Source organism: Carassius gibelio, chromosome A17 (genome assembly GCF_023724105.1).
Source record: "Carassius gibelio isolate Cgi1373 ecotype wild population from Czech Republic chromosome A17, carGib1.2-hapl.c, whole genome shotgun sequence".
NCBI lineage: Eukaryota > Metazoa > Chordata > Actinopteri > Cypriniformes > Cyprinidae > Carassius > Carassius gibelio.
This window is the reverse complement of record NC_068387.1, coordinates 25686310-25711427: the sequence shown is the minus strand read 5'-3', so window position 1 is coordinate 25711427 and position 25118 is coordinate 25686310. Positions and strand designations below refer to the sequence as shown.

Genomic DNA, 25118 nt, shown 5'->3' with positions numbered 1-25118 from the left:
TCCTCATCATGACGTATTTTTGGACTGATGCGACTTATACTCAGGTGCGACTTATAGTCTGAAAAATACGATATATAAAAATATATTTTTAGTGGGGTTTCAACCTAAATTTATTATTATTATTATTATTATTATTAGTATTATTTCTGCAACTGTGGGATTTAAACCCGCAATTCTGAGAGAAAAAGGTTGCAATTACCTTTTTTTTTGTATTTTTTTCAATCCTACAACCTACTAGATATGTTTTCTTCAAGAACATGTGATGCAACACTTAGATTTAATTACTAAATAGCAAACAGTTAAGCTTCTAGTACAGACTTTATATTCCAAATTAAACAAGAACTTACTAATGGCTGAAAACCCTAATTATGAGCAAAAATAATAGTGATGCTCGACTTAATCTACAGCGCTCAAACTAGAGCCACTTCGCCTTTCTATCTGACATTGAGGCATTTTCAACCCGATTCTGTCATCTGTCTCACTTTCGAGGCTTATGAATAAGCTTCTTAAAGGAAGTGATGCTCACAATGATTCAAAAGGTGACTTACCGTGTTGTTCGAGTTCCCATTTAAATGCAAACCACTGTCGAAAAGTGGCGAGGACGCCCTGCTGCTCTGATCGCTGGACGGTCCGGGTGAACCTGAGGGAATACGGCAGATTATTACATATTCTATATACATCAGAGCTGATACTGTGTGCAAATCTACTCTACTGACTCTATAAATCTGCGAGATATGACATGTATTAGCTTGGCAAGCTGCTTTCTGGGTTGTCATGATTCCATTGATACCAAAGTCACAGGAGATTATGGGTTTAAGGTGAGTGTGAAATGCACGAGACGCAGGAGCTCTGACACGGACGTCACTGGAAAATTGCAGAGTGCAAAAAGTAGATTTGATGCAGGGGAATCTACAACATGTCATTCTGAAAGTTGTCTTTCTGTCTCATGCAGCACACAGCTGCTCGCTTCAGCCCCGAGAGATTCACCTTCGTCTGTGAAGTTCCTACTTCTACATCCAGCTAGAAGAAATGTGATGTGCATTCAAGTAATTCTAGTCTGAAGAAAAAGGGATGACTTGGAAAATCTATTTTTCACTTCATGACAAATACCCAGGATGCTTTCAAATGATGACATAACAAAGAGGAGTTATCTACACACACACACACACACAAACATGAAAATAAATATGTAAAAACATAAAAACTAAAAACTAAACTTTAAAAATAGGTGTACAACTGACAGTGATGTTATTGTCAACTAAAAATCAAATCAATATAAAATAAAAAAACATTTATCCATTAAAATACATATTGCATACAATTGAAGTAAATCTGAAGTAAATATTATGCATATATATATATATATATATATATATATATATATATATATATATATATATATATATATATATACACAGTACACACATTTGTGTATTTTAAAATACAAATATTAGATGAAAAACCTAAACCTTCAAATCTTAAACGAAAAAAATAATTTGCTTTTGCTTTGGCAAATAAAGGGGGAAAAGCTTACATTTAAAATGCTCAACTGCTGAAATAAAAATATGTTTTTAAAAATTATTAAAACTTAAAGATAACAAAATACATAAAATATATTAAAAAGACATTACCTAAAAAACCTGAAAAATATAAAAATGCTAATTAAAATTTTTAATAAAAGCTGTTGTTAAAATAACACTGGAACTTAATGTTATATTTGCAGAATTTTTCATTATTGTGTTTCTACAGAGAATGATGAGATGAAATTCGGTTTCCTAATAAACCGGTTAAATTAGTGGCATCGTCTGGCAAGATTTATTGCAGTTCGTCATCAACAGAGCACAAAATGCATTCAAAACTAAACTGCATCAGCAAAATTTACAGTACAAATTAAACTTAATTATGACAAATACAACCATAATTCATTACTTTACAAGGGTAGCATCACATGTATACTTTGCAGAGAAAACTATCGCAGAATGCATTGCAACAGTTTCCCATGCATTTGCCATGCAATTTGTGTTAAATGCAATTTTTCTGATTATGGACAGCATCCAAATCACTTACTAATGAGGTTGCATTTCAGTTAGGATGCTTACTTTGAAGGCAGCTTCCTATCCAGACACTGAGGTTTATAACAGAGCTCAGATGTGAAGCAAACCTACCTAATGGGAGTTTTAAGAAGGCCGGCGCTTCCCTGAGGTAGCGTACAGTGATGGTGACTTCATCCCCTGCCGTCCGCAAAAGATGAACCTTCAAAGAGAGATTTAATCATGTTAATATTCACTTAATTTAATGATTCAGTGATTTACCCTATTATGGTCCTCTGATGTCAGCTAATGGTCACATGACATGCAAGAACAAGTAAAACAAAAGTCAATATGAATGCAGCTATAGAAACAGGATAAATTCTGATTACATGTTTACTTTTAGACTTCATTTGATCATACCACCGCAAGAAAAATTACTTAATTTGACAAATCTGAGCTTTCCTCTCTGGTGAAAACATGACACACTTGTACAACATTTCCACAGAGAGCGGATGCTGAAAGAAACCATGCTTTGGCAAAGAAACCCATGTGTGTGTTTGTGCTTCAAAACTCAAAATGCCTTCAATCTAAAGCCTGTTTACTCTCACAGACATTCATCGCTGGAGGGCAAACCAGGGACATTCATTTAAATAAGCAATCTTTTTGAGATATTTTGACTTTTAAACTAGATTATAAAATGTAGAATGAGTGTTAATGACCTTGATAATGACCATTCAGTGAGTGAATATCCATCATTATAATCTGTCTCTGATCGCTTAATCATATTTAAAAGACTGCTTTAAGAAACTACTCCCATCTTTCCGAATGATCTCATGAGGTTGGTCTCGAATCCCGAATGAAAAATGTGTATTATTGCTTTTTTATTGGCAAGAAGACTTTGAATTTTGCTTCAATTGAAGCATCAACTTTGTCTCAGGAGTAAAAAAAAAAAAAAAAAAAAAAAAAAAAAAACACTTCATATAAAATAAACTTTAACTGTAATACTACAAATAAAAATTATATATACAATTTTAATAAACTACAAAAAAAAAAAAAAAAAACTTTCAGTGAGATATCAAGGCAACATTTAGTTTAAATTAACGTACAAAAGTAACTAAAACTAATTTAAAAACTATTTGTTATTATTAATAATTTAATTATTAAACCACTTATAATAATAAAACACAATATAATTATTATATCTTTAACTACAAATAAAATGAAAACCGAAAATATAAAATTTAATAAATTCTAAATATTTATAAAAAAAAACTAAAAGTATCCCGATACTAAAACAACACTGACATGAACAAACCATGTGTGATTGTATTTTTAGAAACGCACATTAACAAAGAATGCTAGATAAATATATCAAATAATGAAAAACAGATCTGCCCTAAAGGAATGCTAGAAAAATACAAATTTCTAGCTTTTGCATTAATAATGTTAACAAATGAGTTTGTATTGCAAAGTGTTACCAAAAAAAAAAACAACAACAAGCATATAAACCAATAAATTGAATGTAAAAAGTAGCTCAGATCATTCATTTTGGAGGAACTCGAAATGTTTGACCTCATATTGAGTTATTTTGATTGCAGACACTGGGATCAGAATAACGTCAGAAACATCAGAAGCTCCACTGATCATTACAGATCTCATTTGTGCTGTTTCTGTCCTGCAAGATGATTTCTGTCATCTTCTCTCATGTGTCACTGGTCATCTTGTCTTAGTTAGCCTGCAACTGTCCGGGGAAATCACTAATCACGTCCTCTGACGTCCGGATGGAGATATGAGGAACAGCTGTCAGGATCAGAGAGAAACCCCTGCTGGAGTGAGTGAGTGAGTGTGTCTCTCTGGAGATCTGAGTGTGATGAATCTACTCGCTATCCATCAGTTACAGCTGAGGCCGTACAGGGAGAAACGAATCACTCACTGCTGATATAAAAGGATCGAACGCTTCAGTGGAATCTGATTAATTCAGAATCAATGTCATTTCAAGATCACAAATGAAAGAGCCGATCAAATACTCACGACTTCCTCGTGTGTACACTTCTCCACATTAATGCCATTGACCTGCATAGAAAGAAGAAAATAAAATATTAAAATAAACATACTGAGATCACAATTCACCCCAAAATCAGATGATTAAAAATATATAGTCTGTGGTTGAGTTGCAGAGCACTGCATTAGCAGTGCAAAAGGTTGTGGGTTCGATTCTCAGGGGAACACGTGTTAGGTAAAAAAAAATGTTAGCGTGAATGCGCTGTAAGTTGCTTTGGATAAAAGCGTCTGAAAAATGTGAATGTAGTCTCTTTGCTCATTACAGCTGTATTAATTTGTTTAACATTATAGGGAAAACTAAATAGCTGAATATCTGTTAAAATGTAATTTATTCCTGTGATCAAACTTGAATTTTCAGCATCATAACTCCCATTTTCAATGTCACATTATCTTCAGAATTCATTCTAATATGCTAATTTGCTGCTCAAGAAACATTTCTGATTATTATCAATGTTGAAAGAAATTGTGGAAACGATCATGGTTAGCAGCGATCGCAATGACATTGACTTTCAAGGTGGAGGGAGAGAGCCGAAGTTAGGGTGTCTACTAACTTTTGGGGTAGGTCACCCTACCCTCAAAGAAGGGGACTTTAAGGGGAAGTCGTGGCCTAATGGTTAGAGCGTCGGACTCCCAATTGAAAGGTTGTGAGTTCGAGTCTCGGGCCGGACGGAATTGTGGGTGGGGGTAGTGCATGAACAGCTCTCTCTCCACCTTCAATACCACGACTTAGGTGCCCTTGAGCAAGGCATCGAACCCCCAACTGCTCCCCGGGCGCCGCAGCACAAATGGCTGCCCACTGCTCCGGGTGTGTGCTCACAGTGTGTGTGTGTGTGTGTGTGTGTTCACTGCTCTGTGTGTGTGCATTTTCAGATGGGTTAAATGCAGAGCACAAATTCTGAGTATGGGTCACCATACTTGGCTGAATGTCACTTTCACTTTAAAAAAAAGAACCTCTGTGTACCATTCAGGTATGAGACATGAAGTTTCCAGAGGTCTGGATGAGGGTGCCACAGGGTGCCCCTTCTTTGAGTCAGTCGATGCTTCCTCAGAGGAATCCACCAGGTAGGGGCTTAGTCTAGGAGCACTAGTTCGGGGAACCAGGTCCGAGTGGGCCAATATGGCAACACAAGCAAGACCTGCTTCTTGTCCTCGCTGACCATAAACAGCATCTGTGCAAGAACGCTCACTGGGGGAAACGCATACTTGCTCCAGATGTGCATCAGTTCATCTGTGCCGAGTCTAAAACAATTGGCAGTAAGAGGCAGTGAATGGCATGAAGTGACCTCAGAACCTTCTGACTCCAAAGGTTGCGAGTTGGGATATGCGACGGGAGTGTAGACCACCCTGTCAGTTATGTACACAATGGTCACTGTGTCATCCATTGAGACCAGCACGTGCTTACCTCATAAGCACCATTTGAGATGGTTAAAGGCAAGGCGCAGTGCTAACAACTCTAGGCAATTTATATGCCAGTGCAGATGGGGGCGTATCCATACCCTTGATACTGCGTGCCCATTGTACGTGGCCCACCCGTGGTGGAGGCATTATTGTACACCATAGCATTCCTGGAGACCTGTTCCAGGGGCACTCCTGCCTGGAGAAATGTAAGATCTGACCACAGGGTGAAGGTTTGGCGACAGGCCGGAATAATTTGGACCTAGTGAGTGCTGAAGCAGTCTCATTTGCAAAAGCCGTAGTGAAGTGTCGCTGCAGCTGCCTTATGCCCAGGAGCCTCTGAAATTGTTTCAGTGGGAACGCCATCCTTTCCTTAAGGTGTGCTGTCTGTTCAACCGAATCCAATTCCAAACCGAGAAAAGAGATCCTCTGTGTTGGGGAGAGTTTGCTCTTTTTCCAGTTGACCCAAAGTGCTAGTATAATCCAATCATCAAGATAGTTGAGGATGCGAATACTCTGCTCTTTGAGGCGAACAAGAGCTGCCACCATAACTTTCGTGAAGACACGGGGAGACAAGGACAATCCGAAGGGCAGGACCTTGTACTTACATGCCCGTCCTTTGAATGCAAACCGCAAAAATGGTCTGTGGCCATGACGAGTGGGGCAGCCTGCCTATGCCCAGCTCCACGGCACCGCTTGCTGGAGGAGGCTGCGAATGTGGCATGGGAGCGGGGGCGGACGCAGGGGGCCACCCTCTGCAACGAACAGGCTGGGGAGCTGCGGCCGGTGGATGGGTGGGGGGCTGCTGGGCCAGGCTCTCGACCACATCACCGAAGAGGCCGGTCCGGGTCAGTCCCCAACTTGGCGTCAAGAGTGGCCGAATGAAAGGGAACTCTGATTGCACTTTCAATTAGCAGTAAATTTACAGGAAATACAACTTAACAAGAATATACCTCTAAGCTGAAAACATAGTAAAGTACAGCAGTACTTATCTACATCCTCTACTATGAAATTAAAACGCTGCAAGTTTTTGGATTGATTAAATATAAACTGTCTAAATTAACAGAAATTAATCAGACTTGGTGATCGTAAAGAGGAAAGTTTGAATTTTTACTTCACCTTGCATCCTCAAACTTGTTTTGTATGTGTATTCATAGGGCCATTCATAAAGAACTTCGATGACATTCAAAATTTAATAAAACCATTTGTTTCAGTCGCACCACAGGAACTCTTACTCAATTTCTTGCTCTTTCCCTCTTTCTGTTGCTGTTCCTCTGATTCATACAAAGAGATAAAAGGTTAAACCTCAAGTCAAGCCGGAGAAAATGAATCAGAGGGAAGTGTCATTAAAATGCAGAGGGAATGCCCTGAGGGCCATGTCGGAACGAGAGCATGCAAAAGCCCGAAACACTGACCTGCAACACAGCGTCGCCAATAAACAGCATCCCCGTCTGATCGGCTACAGCCCCGGACGGTCCGGCCAGAGGTTAATGGAAAGATTAAGACATAATTACTCATTTGATAGTGCTTTAATGCGAAGCCATGAGAATCAGGATTTGTGTTTGATGAGCATTTCGATCTACTGAAGCACTTTGGGATGAATTCCACAAAAATCTGGGTTTTAGTTCAATGTTTTTTGACAAATATGATGAAACATGCTTTCTGATATCAAGGGTGGATATATATCTACACTAAGCATCTCAGAGGTAAGAAAGTACAGCGGGAAGCTAATAAAAATCAATAAAACTGAAAATGCAACACAGCCTGACTTGAATTAGCTGTGATTAAAACTGTACTAGAACTGTATAGCATACAATAAAGATAAACTGTTCTCAAATACTGTTCAACGAGGGCTAATTATATGGATATTAAAAGGACTACATTTCAGCTGTGCAGGGCATATATTTTAAATATAAAACTGAACAAGATTGTACACCATATATAACAGGAATAGTTCTTCCTTAGGCCATCCAAGATGATAAGTTTGTTCTTTCTCAGATTTGGAGAAATGTATCATTGCATCACTTCCCAGACAGCAAGCAGTTTTGGCCCAGATCTGGCCCACATCCGGCCCACATAGATTTCACGTGGGCCAGATGTGGGCCGGATCTGGGCCGACACTATGTTGCTGTCTGGGTTGCTCATCAATGGATGCTCTATTTAATGGGTGCCATCAGAAAGAGAGTCCAAACAGCTGATAACAACATCACAATAATCCACAAGTAGTCCACACAACTCCAGTCCATCAGTTAACATCTGGAGAAGACACGAGCTGTGTGTTTGTAAGTTTGTGTATTAGTAAACATGACTGTTTGGCTGCATTCTTGACGGGAGTTGTTTTCTAATTATAAAGCCAATCAAAACTTTTCATGATAACATCATCCAAAATGCAGTAAACGTTTGAGAAAGTTCCCCATGTAATGCTCATTTCATATGGAAATATGTTTGCCGATTACAGCAGTGTGTTTCCACTGAAGTCTCACAGGAGACACACCCCTTCCTAAAAAGCATTCAAATCAGAGGTGGAATTCAGGAGGGAAAATTAATTAATTAATTAATTAATTAAATAAATTAAGTAAATAAATGAATAAATAAATAAATAAATAAATAAATAAATAAATAAATAAATTTATGTTCATAAGAAAAAAAAAACATCTCCAAAAACAAATTTTCCAAATCTGATAAATAAACAAACTCATCTACAGCTTGGATGGCCTGAGGGGGGAGGACAGTTTCAACACATTTTAATTTTTGGGTGAGCTACTCCTTTAGCAGATATCGCTAGCACTGTGCTTAGCTTTACAGCAGATGGGAGGAACGCTTGTCATCTTACCTACTTGATCTTTGAAAATCTTTGAGATGACCACAGGCACTTTATGTTCTGCTCCCCCCTGAAATACATGAAGAGCCGTCAAGGAAATCGACTTTTACCTCTTACATCCAGCACTGTTCAGAAATACAAATCCATTGCCTCTTCAAAGATTATTGTGAATAAAACTAATGAGACTTGATCCTTATATCAAGATCCTCTTTGATCTTTAAAAGGCTAATATTATGCAATAATTATCTGGCCTGTGGAGATATGCATGCACTACCTGAGCATGTTTAATTAAGTGCATGAACAATATTAAAAGTAGCAAAAGACCTACTTTGATACTCAGACCGAGACCTCCAGTCAGCTGTCTTCGAAGTACAACAGTTCTGTGCTTTAAAAAATGGGAATTTAATTGGTAAAATATTCATAGCATCAACCACATGACACATAATTAAAGAAGAGGTCATAAGACGACACTTAAATACATAAAATGTTTATATATATACAGAAAATAATTTATGAGTTTATATTTGTTTTTATGAAAAAGCATTAAAAACTTATTTTAAAATCAAGTAACATTGAGCAAAATAATTAAAAAAATATATAAATAAATGAATAAAATTTACTGTTTGTCCATTTTTTTTTTTTTTTCAAAAAGCATCAACTTTCAAATACAGGTAATTTCAGGCAAAAATAAATACACAAATAGATAAATAAAAAAGAAAGATCCAGTTAATATCAAGGGAAGTTCTAGTATTTTACTGTTTGTGTGTCTAATGTATTTTAAATGAGATTTAAAAAGACAAAAAGCCTCATATCAGGGGAATATAATATAAAGGTAATATCAGGAAAAAAATAAACAGAAAAATAAAAATAAGTAAATAAAATTAAATAAATAATTAGTATTTGCTTATGTGTTTAATATTTAATAACATTAAAAAAAAGACAAAGACCCTTAAATTTCAAATACAGGTAATAACAGGGGTAAATAAATTAATAAATTAATACATTATTTAATTAATTAATTTGACAGTGGTCATGATAAATAAATACATTTATTTCACTCTTTTTAAATAATACTGAAAAAGACAAAAAATTTCAATTTGGAACATTTCATAAAACTATGTCAAATAACATCGAAAGGGTGGGTCAAAGTGACTCTAAATGATGGATCAGGTCACGCGTAGTTATAAAACAATAATAAATATGCATTAAAACTCACTAAAGATGTTGAATATGACTATATTGGGTTCTCTAGCATGCATTGTACACATATAATGACTTTCATTGTGTTCTGACAGCCACTGACGTCATTCATGAATGATGATGATGATGATGATGCATCTCATGCCAACAAACAATAAAGTGGCGTGTCCATCATGACAAGGCTGTTTAATGTAATCTGTCACGAACAAAACACACTCTTCTGCTTCCAACTGTGATTCACAATGAGACATTTGAGGCTGAATCGTCTGAATCGTGATCGAATCGAAGGTAAAGACTCAGTACTTACATTTAGATGGGAGTCGCCGCCGCTCACGCAAACCACATCTTGTTTCTGGATGATTAGCAGCTCTTTCGTTAACTTTAGACGAACGTCATAGGAGTTACTTGTGAGGTCGTCGTGCAACAGGGCAAGTCCGGTTTTTGTCTGTCGAAAAAGCAGAAAACAAATGTATTAGAAGACATTAAGAGATTTCGATTGGTCAATAAATGGTTAAAAATGTTGTAGAACTGAAGGGATTTCAAAATGACAGATAACTGTGGTTAAAAAAAATTAAACAATGCAAAAACTTAATTCATGCATAACCCAAGATTCAAACTGAAGCTGTTTGTCTTAAAGGAACAGTACATCTACACAATAGATGCACATAATTAATAAGAAAATATTTATTTATTTATCCATGCAGGAAAAAGTTTTTTAAAAGATTATTAGTTTATATTAAATCTATATAATATTTTCAATTTTTATTACATTTTATAATCAATTCAAATACATAAATGTAAATTTAGGCCTAAATATTTCTTCCACAGTTGAGTTGATAAAAAGCGAATAATTAACTACTTTAACAATTTAATTTTAAATTAATTTGAGTTTTAAATTTGAATTCAGAATAAATAATTTTACAACACGGACAAGTAAAAATAATGCACTTACTACAAAAAGATATTAAAAATATGTTATTTGTTTATCTACATGTGAACATGCAAACATGTTGGTTTTTTGTCAGATGACAAACAAGTACTAGATTTGACTCGTGCATGATATAAATAAAGTTGGCTCTTCAATTTCAAAGTCGCTTTGGATATGTAAAAATGTAAGTCATATGAGAGTTTTGTGCAGGAAACTCGCTGAAACTCGTTCTCTTTTCAGGTGAACTATTCCTGAAAAGCAAGAAAAGACTGAGACTGATGTGATAACGCCGGGCTTTTCTTTTTCTGTCAGTATTTGACTCTACTTTGTGAAGATGTCTCGGTCTCCTCTGGAAGTGTTCATTCATTTAACCCACAAAAAAGTCCCGGAGGAGCTTCTCGTGGCTGAAAAATACTCACTCCTCACAATGGAATCAAAAACAATCTTTATTTATCACGCTTTCTGTGGATTCTTTCTGACAAAAGCATGCTTTGAGAACTGCAGCCACACGAGCATAAAACACAGGATTATATAATAGAAATGTATTTATATATTTTATATAACACTGCAGGGTCGTAATACATTCTCTACTACTTTGGTGAAAATAGAGAACTTAGTTTTTTCTTACAGCCACAAGAATTTAAAACCATGGTATATAAAGTTAAAACTAAAGATATAGACAAATAAATATAACATATTAAAAAACAAACAAAAATAACAACTAATACAAATTTCAAAAATAACTATATTACTAAAACTTCAACTACATTTAAAATAAAAACAGAAAATTAAAAAATTTAAATATATATATATATATTTTTAAATAATTATATATATATAAATATATATATATATATATATATATATATATATATATATATATATATATATATATATATATATATATATATTTACACACACACACACACACACACACACACACACACACATATATATATATATTTAAATAATTTAATTTTAATTATTTAATTAATAAAAACATATATTTTTTACCGGAATAAAAAAAGAAATTATCAAAATAATAACAAATTTTAAACTTTAATAAAATCATAATAGTATTTAAATTATACAAAAATAGCACTAATTTGAAATAAATGTTAACTAATAATGAAAATATATATATAGACATTAAAAAAGTTTTTTTTTTTTTTTTTTTTTTTTTAAAGGACAACAATTTAAAAACTAATTCAAAACATTTATAAAACTATTACAATATCTCAATTATATTAAAATAACACTGGTTCAAAGCATCACTAATGTTTTCAGTATGTGAACAATCCCAGGCTCAAGAGTGACTTGTATTTCACACACACACACATAATTATTAATTTCAATGCAACTGTCACTTCATAAACTTCGCAGGATGTGCTTTGGCTAGATCAACACACTCTTATGAAAAAAGCATCACTGTATGGCATTTAACTGTGCAAACATCAGCTTCCGTGTCATTTAGATGCGTTCAAACAGCAGAAGATCGCCTGACACGAATCTCCAAAGATAAATAACAAGCGGCGGGACGTTTGGTCACGCACAGATGAACACACACACACACACACACACACACACACACACACACACTCCGTCATGAGACAGAGACGAGAAAATCCTCATATTTGCTTCAGAATAACTGACTGTAAGTCAAGTTATGACAGAAATACAGCAGATGAAGCTGATGAAACGACTGGGTGATTTTGCAAGAAGAAAGAAATTATATTTAGCATAAATTAAATGAAGAGCATTGAGGCTGTTGTTCAACATTCACTGCATGCTAAAACATCACACTATTTGTAAAAATACACACACACACCTAATGTCATTATTATTAAATATTATGTAAATGATGTGCCTTATTTTTTCCTTTTCCTTTAGAGGTGAAATCCTGTATATATGAGTGAGCGAGCTGCAGAAGGGTCATGTATTTTGTATTTTGTATTTTGTGCAGTGCATGTGTTTGTCATCCTGTGATGATGATGATGATGATGATGATGGTCCTAGTTCTGTCCTAGTTCTCTCTCTGGCACCTAAACCCTTTCTCCCCGGAGACACCCGGATGTAGGTCAAGTGAGTCTCGCGTTAGGGAGAGGATAATTAATCAAAGTTTGGAGTTGGAGAGCGCGGCTCACGGTCAACATGCAGGAAAGGTGAGCTCTCGCTAGATTTAAACAGCGTTTGCAAAGATATCAGGGAAAGCCTTCATTCTGCGGCAGAGACTCTGGAGAAATCTGGGCTTTTAGACGCTTCGCTCAAGGCCAGAACTGGGGCTGTCACGGCCGGATGGTTTGGTCAAAGGATCTGGCTAAGGGTCACCTCGGCATGACGGCCCTTGGGCGCCAACTGTGAGAAAAACACCACACATCACGAAATGTCCAACATGATCAGATCAGACAGCTTCACAACTCCTTCAGCAAATGCAAACAGCTGGTTTCTACAGCTGACCTACTCAAGACACATTTCTATTTATTAAAATCAGCAATAAATATTTATTAGCAATATATATATACTGTATATATATACAGTACAGACCAAAAGTTTGGAAACATTACTATTTTTAATGTTTTTGAAAGGAGTTTCTTCTGCTCATCAAGCCTGCATTTATTTGATAAAAAATACAGAAAAAACAGTAATATTGTGAAATATTATTACAACTTAAAATAATAGTTTTCTATTTGATTATACTTAAAAAAAATAATTTATTTCTGTGATGCAAAGCTGGATTTTCAGCATCATTCCTCCAGCTTCAGTGTCACATGTAACATCAGTCGATCACATGATCATTTAGAAATCATTCTAATATTCTGATTTATTATGAGTGTTGGAAACAGTTCTGCGGTCTAATATATTTTATCAATAAAAGGTTCAAAAGAACTGCATTTATTCAAAATAAAATAAACAATTCTAATAATATATATTCTAATAATATATTTTATTTACTATCACTTTTTATCAATTTAACACATCCTTGCTGAATAAAAGTATTGATTTTATAAAAAAAAATTTTCCTGACCCCAAATGACTGACCAGTAGTGTATATTGTTATTACAAAATATTTATATTTTTAAAAACATAGCTTTTTTTTTTTTTACTTTATATTCATCAAAGTATCCTAAAAAAGTATCACATGTTCTGAAGAAATATTAAGCAGCAGAACTGTTTCCAACTTTGATCATGAATCATCATATTAGAATGATTTCTAAAGGATCATGTGATAATGATCCTAAAAATTCAGCTTTGCATCACAGAAATAAATGATCATTTAAAGTATAATAAATTTAAAATCATTTATTTTAAGTTGTAATAATATTTCACAATATTACTGTTTTTTCCTGTATTTTTGATCAAATAAATGCAGGCTTGATGAGCAGAAGAAACTTCTGTCAAAAACATTAAAAATAGTAATGTTTCCAAACTTTTGGTCTGTACTGTACAGTATGCACATGCACACACATAATTAAATTAAATAAATTTATGAAAAGTTTAAATTACTAGTACATAAAAAATTTTGAGGTGAAAAAAAAAAAAAAAATATATATATATATATATATATATTTATATTACCATATTACCATGATGGTATTTTTTTTTTAATGCATCTAAATATAGTGCGTATACGTACAGTATATGTGCATATAAAAAATACTACAGTACTAATATTACATGGTTATAATTTAAAACAAACAAAATCTCATGAAATGTCCAAAAATATCTTGCACAGAAAAACAGCATCACATTTCTTTCAGCAACTGCTAACCATCTAGTTTTTATAATACCTTTCACAATGCATTCTGGGGACAGCGGCTACTCTATGGACACTTAGACAAACTACCAAAAAACACAGTGTGTGACATATGAATAAATGTGACTTCCACAAGAGCTACGCTAAAGAACCATCTGAATATCTTCCCTTGCAGGGAAACAGGCGTATGGCTTTTGTTCATATTGGTTTTCATGTTTCCTACAGTGAAGTCTGAATCAGGAATAACTCAGGAGAAATGCATCGCCGTTTCAAATCAAGCACTGGCTTGCTTTTGTGCATTCTAGAATAAAACCCACAGAAAGCCACGCTTGGGACCGGCTGGAATAAGATTATATAGAATGAGATTCTGTGCTACAGTGTATTGGATATATATATATTCAAGTGGTTTGTGTGAGCAACCAAAAAACAGACCGGGACGCATCCCAAACAAGACGAGGATGATCTTTAAAACAGCGCAGATTCTGTCTGATTTTTTAAAGAAGCACACACACAAAAAAAAAAAACTACACAAACTGTGTCCAAACATCTGAAGATGTTCTGATCATCCAGTGAAGCATCTATGAAAAACGCTATCAATGCATAAGAGCATGAAAGAGTTGAGGTGGGTATTTTTCCTTTACCTGGTAAAGTCTGACATATGAAAAAAATACATATACCATGCTGAGTCGACACGCTGCATGTAAACTATATTATTTGTTGTCTTCTCTTGTCAAAATAATGGAGTTAATTTAGAATTATTCATATTTTTCGAACAAGCAAAAGATAATATGCCAGTTTCTCCGATAGTGGGCGGAGCTAATGCAGAACTGGCAATTTCATTGGCTGGCGCTCAACTATTACAATCCCTGTTTTGATTTCAGCAAATCAGTTCGACTGAACGCAGACAACGTGATTAATATTCATGAACCATACATGTTTTCATATAAATCACATTTAAGAGTTAACTAAAGATAACTCTTATATCGTGATGCACACGGTCACTTCGATCCAGAATTACTCACAGAATAAAATAAAGCTTTAGTCACGCCGCCCAAACCCCATCTATCGCTGTCTGAAAATGACCTTATCAAGCCACAAAAACTAAGATCCGTTAGGTCTGATTTTAAATGCCTTTAAGGTCAATTATCTAATTATAACGATGATTACTTTTAAGTGTTTGCCACTGTAATTGTGAAATATTGCCTCTAATTTGAATTCACTACAAAGGCACCAAAGAGAGCCACTGGACGACTTCAATCAAGATAATAATTAGAAGAAGAATGAAGGTCAACTGTTGTCTGGAGATCAGATCACAGCCGATAATGTTGCCTTTCTCTTTCTTTGTCTTTTGAGGACAGACGGAGTTAATATAGATGCTTTTGCATGTCTGTAACTTACGCAATCCTCATGCATTATTTACATTACATCACTTTTTGTCCATATAAATATCAGCATCTGCACAAAATTGCATAGTTTGTGCCTCTGAATAAATTAAGCTGATTTCTCTTCCATATTCTCACTATATCATATTATATGAGCCATAACAGCCTGGTGTATCAATTATGATACTCATATGCATTCAAAGTTTTGTTTTTTAGATTCGTTTACATTTTGTCTAAAGGTTTAATAAACTGCTCCATTAAAAAAGACTCTTCTGACTTCTGACAAACTAACAAACTCAAATCATGCATGCTTTATTTCTGACTTTTTTCCATATTTATAGGTTCATATCTCAGGAAACAAATGTACTGTGTGTAAAATGTCACTTTATTTAAATTCACCTATCAACTATATAAATTATTCAGAGGATTTTCTTTACTTTACTCGAGTACCGTTGAAACTGAATCCCTGTACTTTTACTCAGCTACATTTCCGAGTCAAAAACGATGCATTTTATTCCCTACAATTTCATTTATGTCTCCAAAGTGCGAAGCACAGTTTTTGCAGGTCATCATAATTCCTTTCATCTTTTTGTCCATTAAAACTGAGCTTACAAAACCCATCAAATTACACTCCCGACTGAACTCACACAGCCAATGACATCCGTTTCAGCGCATTTAGACACAACTATGGTCACTCGTCCTTATAATAACTGCATGCTATTAATCATTAGTTAAGCATTAGGAAACAGTTAATTAATCATTTATAAAGCATTAATAAACATTTATAAGCAGTTTATAAATACAGATATAAATTCTTTATACCTGATTTAAAAGCATATCTATAATGTGTTTAATAATAGTTTTTTCATACTTTATTAATGATCAATTTATCGTTTCTAAATTAATTATAGCATTATTTACACACCAGTTATTAAGGAGTTGTAAGTGGTTCATAAGATCACTTAGAAATTGTAAGTAAATGATTAATAAATTATTTAAATGTGCATTCATACATCTTTTTATTCAGACATATAGTAAAAGTTACTTATAGTGTTAGTAAATGGTTTATTAACATGTATTTCTACTGTAATTCAGGGTTAATTCAGGTAGTTATAAAACATATGTAGTTGTTAGTTAACTATTTTTGTGAGCTCATCTAAAGTGAGGACTATTTATGTCTTGTAAAGCTTTTACAAATGAGATTTAAAGGCTGTTAATATTTCTATGTTCTGTATCACTGTGTTGTGTTTGTTTCCGTTTTGTGTTTAGAAGATAACTGAGCCTTTAAATATCCTTTATAAATGCTTTACAAGGCATAACTAGACTCACTTTAGATAAGCTCACATAAATAGTTAACTGACCACTACTAAATGCTTTATAACTACCTGAATTTACTAAATTTCTTGTGATCTTATGAATCACTGGCAACTCTTAAATAACTGGTTTGTAAATAATTCTATACTTCATTGAGAAATGATAAATTGATCATGAATAAAGTATGAAAATACAATTATTAAGCACATTATAGATATGCTTTTAAATATAGAAAAAGAATAAAGCATTTATATCTGTATTTATAAACTGCTTATTACTGTCTATTAATGCTTTATAAATTATGAATCATCTGTTTACTAATGCTTAATTAATGATTAATAGTGTGCAGTTATTATAAAGTCGTCCTTGTGAAGAGACGTCTCATCAGTCACTGACCTAACGCAAAGAGCTTTAATTAAAAGAGTCTAGTCAATTTAAAAAAAGATGCCAAGAAAACATTTACTTTTAAATGCTCACCAAGGCTGCATTTATTTAATTAAAAACACAGTAAAAACAGTACTTTTGTGAAATATTTGTAGTATTTAAAATAACTGTTTTCTATTTGAATATATATTCAAATGTAATTTATTTCTGTGATCAAAGCTGAATTTTCTTCAGTGTCACATGATCCTTCAGAAATCATTATAATATGCTGATATTTATTATTAATGAAATTTTTAAAATGTTTCTTTCAATATGCAACATACTATATATATATATATATATATATATATATATGTGTGTGTGTGTGTGTGTGTGTGTGTGTGTGTGTGTGTTGATTATAGTTTTGTAAATATTTTGAATTAGATTTTATTTTATATTTTCTGTTTTCATATTAATTTAGTTGACTTTTAATAATTTATTAACCAAGGTTTGGTTATGTGTTTTCATAATTTTGTGTTTTTATTTGTCCATTTTATTTAGTTTTATTTGATTATGTTTTAGTTTTTAGTTCTAATTTATTTAGTAGCAGTTACTTCAAAATAAACGTAAACGTAACGAAAAAAAGAAAAATGTCCCCTTGGCAAGTAGCCAGTGTATGGTTTTATTTTATTTCAGTTTAAAAATTTTTTTATAAAATTATTTTTTATAAAATTATAAAAAAAAGAAAGAAAAGAAAATAGAAAATAAATAAAATCATTCTAATATGCTGATCTATAGCATTTCTTATTAGTTTCAAAGTTGAAAACAGTTCATAATTTTTTGTTGAAACCATATTTCGGTTAACAATTCTTTGATTTATAGAATGTTCAAAAGAACAACATTTATTTAAAATAGAATTTATTTGCGACAATGTAACAGTCTTTACTGTCGCTTTAGATTAATTCAGTGCATCCTTGCTGAATAAAACTATTAATTTCTTAAAATAACAACAATAATACTACTAATAATAATAATAATAAAATCTTACCAAAACTTTTAAACTCAAGTATGTTCTTGGCCACACAGTTTGACTTTTAATGAAGCAAAATCAACAGCATCTACTTCAACTCAAGCATAAAATCTCCGTACTTTTTTCCACTCCTGGGAATAAAGGCTTTGTCTTTGAACTCGAACTCTTTGTGTTCGTTTGGAAATCCTTTCTGCACACACAGTGAGGGGAAACACATCATTCAGTTGTTCCCGAGTCTTTATCACTAAAGGTCAAAGCCGCTTCCAGCATGCAACTCAATATTAAACTACAATATTTCATTTGACCAATTCTGCATCAATAACCAACTAATGAAACCTTATTAATAATCGCATCCTTGATTGCTCCTGACATCCTCATTTTCTCTAAAAACACTGCAATCATCAAACTCTGCATTACGAAGTAACATTCAAGCAAAGTAAGTTTCCTAATGTGAAATGCAGCTCATTAAAATTCTGTCGTGAATCAAAATGGAAATGAAAAGGCAAGGCTGGGCTCGGTGACAAAGATGCGGCGGAAAAGAGCCATCTTTTTACAGACTGAGTAAACACATCAGGACAGTATTAATAGATTGTTTGGAGAATTTAAGAGCTGAGTGTGTATTACGATGAGAGAGAGAGGGATATTAAACACCGAAGTGGCCATTCACAGATAAAGACGACACCCGGTCGTCACATGCACTTTTATATTAAGGTTGACTAATTGTCCGGCTGTGACTCTATTACAATCAATCACGTCACGCTGGAAATAAATCACCGTGGCCGCAATTGTAATAGATTTGTGTTGAAAATGGCCAAACGCTGTGCATCAGATTCATTATGTTCATCAGTGCTAGATTAAAAACTTCTAACACTAAGTGTTAACCCATAAAACCTGACATAAGAAATAATGGTCAGAAAGTCTTTTTACTATTGAAGCATTTCGGAGTTTGCATTGTTTTTTTGTCGAGGACCATGCAACAGAGATAAAATAAAAAAAGTATAATTATAATAATGATAATAAATATGTTGCCACTCTATATCCCCCAATAATATGCCATATAGCTAAAAAAAAAACGTACTTCGTACTTTTGTCTTGTTTTCTCTTGGAAATGTCTAAACATTGTTAAATCAAAAGATATTTACAGGACTGGTGTCTCATATTTTGTATTGTATTGGAATGTCTCCTTAATAAAAACAATTGTTCACAAAAAAAAAAAAAAAGATATTTACTTGAGAAGAAAATGTCATAAAAAGTTATTTTATGAAAAATGCATCAAAATGCATTATTTGATATAAATAATTAATATATATATATATTATTTTTTAAGCAAAAACCAAAACTAAATTGTAATAATTTTTTCTTAACTTTCATATCTTATGTAATTTTGCTTTATGTAAATGTTCCTTGATTTAAGAATGTTTAGATATTTGACTTGGAAAACAAGACTTTAAAAATAATTTAATTAAAGTAATAATTTTCCCAGTGCAGTAAATGTAAATGTCATTTAAATGCTTAGTTTGATGATCCAAACATATAATGCAGTGCAATCCAGTGCTGATTGAGAGATGGAGAAATAAAGCAGAGATGTTCTGGAGGCTTGTGAAGATCATTCCTCCGCTGAGGAACAGTGAAACAAACGCTCCTCAAAAGATCCTGAGGATCAGATTTGAGACTCTAAAACATGATTGATGGAGAATCAAGTAAAGCTGAGCTGCTTCAGTCCAGGAAGAGTTCATCTGGAGACATTACTGACCTTATTCTGACCTTTACTTGATCACAATCAGGAAAGATTTGACAGAAGAAAAACACGTGAAGCAGCTGCTGGAGGTTGCTTTAGTAAGTGATAAAACACACTATTTTCTCCTGAATCATATCTGGAAACCAAAAGATCACAGAAGTCAGTAAAAACACAAAACACTCTAGCAACCACATAGCAACTAACTACCCTTGCTAACAACCCTTACTGTTGCAATACTCCCAAATTGTTTGTCAATGCATCAAACCAATTGCAATATGTATGCATATTTTTATTTGCTTATGAAACATGCAATATAATGACAAAACATAAAACCTTGCAAAGTGCATGAAAACTTTTTTACTTACTTATGTAATATGCAACGTAATAAACAGTATGCATTATCAAACATCAAACCTTCAGCATGCATGCATATTTTTACTTATATACTATGCAATATAAGTATTTGCATACTTTGTCAAACCATCAAACCTTGCAATATGCATGCATATTTCATCTTATGTTACATATTATATAATATACTTTAAGTAATAATATGCTTTGCAATATAGTATGTATGTATGTATATTTACTTATATAATATGCAGTTTAAGTAACAGTGTGCTTTGTCTAATCATCAGTGCTCTGAAAACAATTTAAAATGAGTGCAAATCAATGAAAAAGCTGCAGACCTGGCGACTCTGCAAGCAAACTTGAGTATAAACTCTGTTTTTGATTTATTTAGGCTATTTCATCTCTACGTCAGAATTTGTCTTGCAGCAGATGTACATTTCAGATGAAATGTTTTACACAGACAAACATCACTCTTATTGTCTATAAAAAGTCTACTTTTTCTTACCAGGATTATGAATCCCAATAAAGACCCGTTGGTTGACAGTAAACCATTGCTTTCTCATCACTAAACCTGTTAGAAATACAGCTGCAACTAGCAGCTAAAAACCTTCCTGCAGAACATGAATAAAAGATTTGTGACTTTTAAGGTTATCACATTCATGTGCCGATCAGAGTCTCCGTAGGGCGTATTTAGCAGAGTCTCCTAATCCCAAAGACAAGCACGCAAGAACTTTCCAACAGTGTTGGATCTGAGTCAAATTTCACAAACATAAATAAGAGCTGATTAGATTACATGACATATTTGCAAAGCCAATCTGCACAAGTACACATGTAAAGACACACATCATTTGTTCTGGCGGCAGATATGCAAGTTCATCTGAAATGTACATCTGCTGCAAGACAAATTCTGACGTAGAGATGAAATAAATAAATCAAAAACAGAGTTTATACTCAAGTTTGCTTGCAGAGTTGCCAGGTCTGCAGCTTTTCCATTGATTTGCACTGATTTTAAATTGTTTTTAGAGCACTGATGATTCGACAAAGCACACTGTTACTTAAACTGCATATTATATAAGTAAATATACATATTAAATATACATACATACTATATTGCAAAGCATGTTATTACTTAAAGTATATTATATAATATGTAACATAAGATGAAATATGCATGCATATTGCAAGGTTTGATGGTTTGACAAAGTATGCAAATACTTATATTGCATAGTATATAAGTAAAAATATGCATGCATGCTGAAGGTTTGATGTTTGATAATGCATACTATTTATTACGTTGCATATTACATATATAAGTAAAAAAGTTTTCATGCACTTTGTAAGGTTTTATGTTTTGTCATTATGTTGCACGTTTCATATACAAATAAAAATATGCATACATATTGCAATTGGTTTGATGGATTGACAAACAATTTAGAAAAGTAACATAATATGGGTAAAAAAAAAATATGCATGCATGCTGTACTGCAAGGTTTGATAAAGCTTACTTTAATTACATTTACTTACATATCATGAAGTAAAAATATGCATAAATATTGCAAGGTTTGACATTATATTGCATATTAATTGTATATCAAATATGTAAATAAATAAAAATAAAAATATGCATACATTTTGCAAGGTTTGATGGTTTGGCAAAGTATGCAAATACTTATATTGCATAGTATATAAGTAAAAATATGCATGCATGCTGAAGGTTTGATGTTTGATAATGCATACTATTTATTACGTTGCATATTACATATATAAGTAAAAAAGTATTCATGCACTTTGCAGGGTTTTATGTTTTGTCATTATATTGCATGTTTCATAAGCAAATAAAAATATGCATACATATTGCAAGGTTTGACATTATATTGTATATCAAATATGTGAATAAATAAAAAAAAATGCATATATTTTGCAAGGTTTGGTGGTTTGACAAAGCATACTTTTCATTATACCACATATAATTAGTAAAATTAAAGTAAAATATGCACATATGAGTATTATTTGTTTGAAATAATTATACTTACATCATTTCTATTCTATGAGCGTGTGAATCTGCAGGAAAATGCATTTGCATCATCCAAGCAACCCTCCACTGCTCAATAAATATTACATTGTTTTTTGTTGTGTTTTGTTTTTGTTTTTGTTTTTTACTTTGAACAGCTTTGCAAAAGAAAGAAAGCTCAAATGCATAATAAAGACTCTTAAATCTGTAATTTGTAAGTGGTATTGTTTGAGTTTTGGGTCAGTCTCTGTCATGCAGACCTGTTTTTTGGGGAAAAAAACTCCAAGTTCTTTTCAAATCCAAAAGTAGTGAGCCAGCATTTATCGATAAACCCTCGGGAAACCCTTCAAACCCTCCAATCTGATAAAGGTACCGCAGTGCAACTGGCAAGACTCCATTGACCAATTAAGAAAAACCACAAACGGGCACCAGAAATATAGGACAGAACGTGTTAAAACAAATAAAGCAAGCAAGCAGCAATCTCTAACAGCAGTTTCAATGCATTGACTGAGAAATCCTTTGAGAGGACATCTCCGAACACCTCAAGAATAGTGCGAATGAAGCTACTCCACGCTGTCACACATCATTATCTCCACAAAGAGGAATACAGCAAATGAGAACAATAGCACAAAAAAACTCATTTTGCATTGAGATTACACTGTCACCTCAAATCTGCCAGGATTTGTTCTGTCAATCATGCAACATTTCCTGCATGGTTTTACCTTGGTTTTCTTAATCACCAAAAAAATGCTGTACATCCCATTCATTTTACATGTATAGATCATTAGCTGAGCCTTTTTTTCCCCATACTTCATTTACATAAATAAAAATAAATGATTACACTCTGGCATGGACTGACTTCGGACCTTATTTTAAGTGCAAAAATGTCAATATATTCAATAAATATACTGTATAAACCAAAAATGTCTAAAAGCCCAAATATACTCTAAACCCAAGTGCTCAGAAAATGTCAAGTGTGTCATTCACACACAAAATAATTGGCTGCCTTCATATCTGCAAAGCACCTTTTTAAAATGCATGCAGCATATGAAAAATATAGATAATAATACAGCCTATGCTGCCTAAAAAAATAATAGGTGTAAAAAGCTATCCTTTCAAATCATGTCAATATTAGTCACTTTATAGTATAGTATATTACATTTCACAATTTAAGATCTGTAACTACAAATGTCATTCCCAACCATCTTTTCCAATCCACAACATTACAAAAAACAGCATTTAACTGACTAAAATGCAATAATTATTTAATCATTCTGCAATAAAGTTTTTGTGAATAAATAACGAGTATAATCTTTTCAATTTAATGCATACAAATTAGCCACCAGTTCCCCAAAACGTGGACTTCACAGCACCTCAGTGGTCTCATCCGCAACAAAGTTAGTTAAGCAAGTTCCTCTAGTAATATAAACACTGCATTGCTAAGACATCCCCCCGTGTGTGCACGCGCAGGCTGTGTTTCGCGCCTGTTGTGATCTGTGGTCCGCGCGTGAAGTTGAGCTGGATGTGCTGGTCTTACCCATGTTGGCACCAGGAGGCTGGCGGGTCTCTCCAGCAGATCAGGCTGATGTTTGGCGGCTGGGTTCATCTCCCATGCAGCCTCTGGTTGACACACACACTTGGATCTGTCATTTATATCCAGTGTTGGCCGGGCATCGTGCTCAGCCTGTTGGGAGGGACGCGGCTCCGGGGTCCAGCATCCAAATGGCCCTTCAGGAGTCCACCGGCTCTTGGTGAATCTGTGTTTAAAGACGCATCCGCGCAGAGCTGAAGCGATCAGAGTGATGCGCGCGCGTATTCCTGCGCGTTGGAAAGAGACGCGTCGCGCTCGAGGACCGGAGCGCAAATGTTGAGCGCGCGCGTTTCCTCCTGCTGCCTCAGATATGAGCTCGAGCCCATTTAACCCATCACTGACTGAACTCTACACGCACAGCTAGGGTTGGGAGAAGTGTCGAGATATTCAGGGCGTGTTTAGGATGCATCAAGCAGCATCGTGATGACTGCGTTTGCATTTTAAATAAAATGTAGAATTAAATTTATGCATTTAGCAGACACTTACTTACAGTGCATTCAGGCTATCAATTTTTTACCTATTATGCGTTCTGGGGAATCGAACCCCCAAGCTTGCGCTTGCCATCGCAATGCTCTACCACTTGAGCAACGTAACATTTTGCGATGCGATTTTAATTTAGTTAAGTTTCCAAAACACCGCATCATTGGTCTGGTTTCTTCAGTGCAATGCCCCTCTTCAATGGTGTTTTAACCAGGCGGCAAGGAAGTCGACCGGAAGTAGAAGTCGGCCGCGTGCCGCCATCTTGTAGCAGAACTTCACTTGCGTTAGAATTCCCATTGACTCCCATTCATTTTGGTGTAACTTTGACAGTGAATAACTTTACATCTGATGCGTTTAAAGGCTCAGTTTGTCCATTATTTATTTCTAAAGATTCACGACAATGTATAAAGGGCTCCATTACCTTCTATGTTACATTATTGCCCCGTAGAAACAGTTTTTGTAAAAATAGGCTAACGATTGCGTCATAACCACTCGACTCTCTGTCGCATTACCGTACAGACAGGAGGAGAAGCTCGCAGGCGATTAACTTAATATGGCGTACTGGCGTTACATTTTAAAATACTATACAAAATAATTAATCAGAATACTTACTCCTGCTCACTCACGCCAAAGAACTCCGTCTCTGCAAGATTAACGATGGCAGTTTGC

At 34.1% G+C, this 25118-nt stretch overlaps 1 protein-coding gene across 1 annotated transcript in view; it reads right to left on the bottom strand.

Moving 5' to 3' along the window:
* LOC128031822 (gamma-2-syntrophin) overlaps nucleotides 1–24231 on the bottom strand; it is a 51784-nt gene extending 27553 nt beyond the window's left edge. The window contains exons 1-8 of the mRNA XM_052620283.1: nucleotides 23916–24231; nucleotides 9815–9952; nucleotides 8636–8692; nucleotides 8320–8377; nucleotides 6902–6945; nucleotides 4062–4103; nucleotides 2166–2253; nucleotides 549–640 (exon numbers count right to left, since the gene is read on the bottom strand). Of these exons, the coding sequence (XP_052476243.1) occupies nucleotides 549–640; nucleotides 2166–2253; nucleotides 4062–4103; nucleotides 6902–6945; nucleotides 8320–8377; nucleotides 8636–8692; nucleotides 9815–9952; nucleotides 23916–23984 (588 nt within the window). The 5' untranslated portion in view covers nucleotides 23985–24231. The remainder of the gene's footprint in view (nucleotides 1–548; nucleotides 641–2165; nucleotides 2254–4061; nucleotides 4104–6901; nucleotides 6946–8319; nucleotides 8378–8635; nucleotides 8693–9814; nucleotides 9953–23915) is intronic.
* Between the last annotated feature and the right edge of the window lie 887 nt (nucleotides 24232–25118).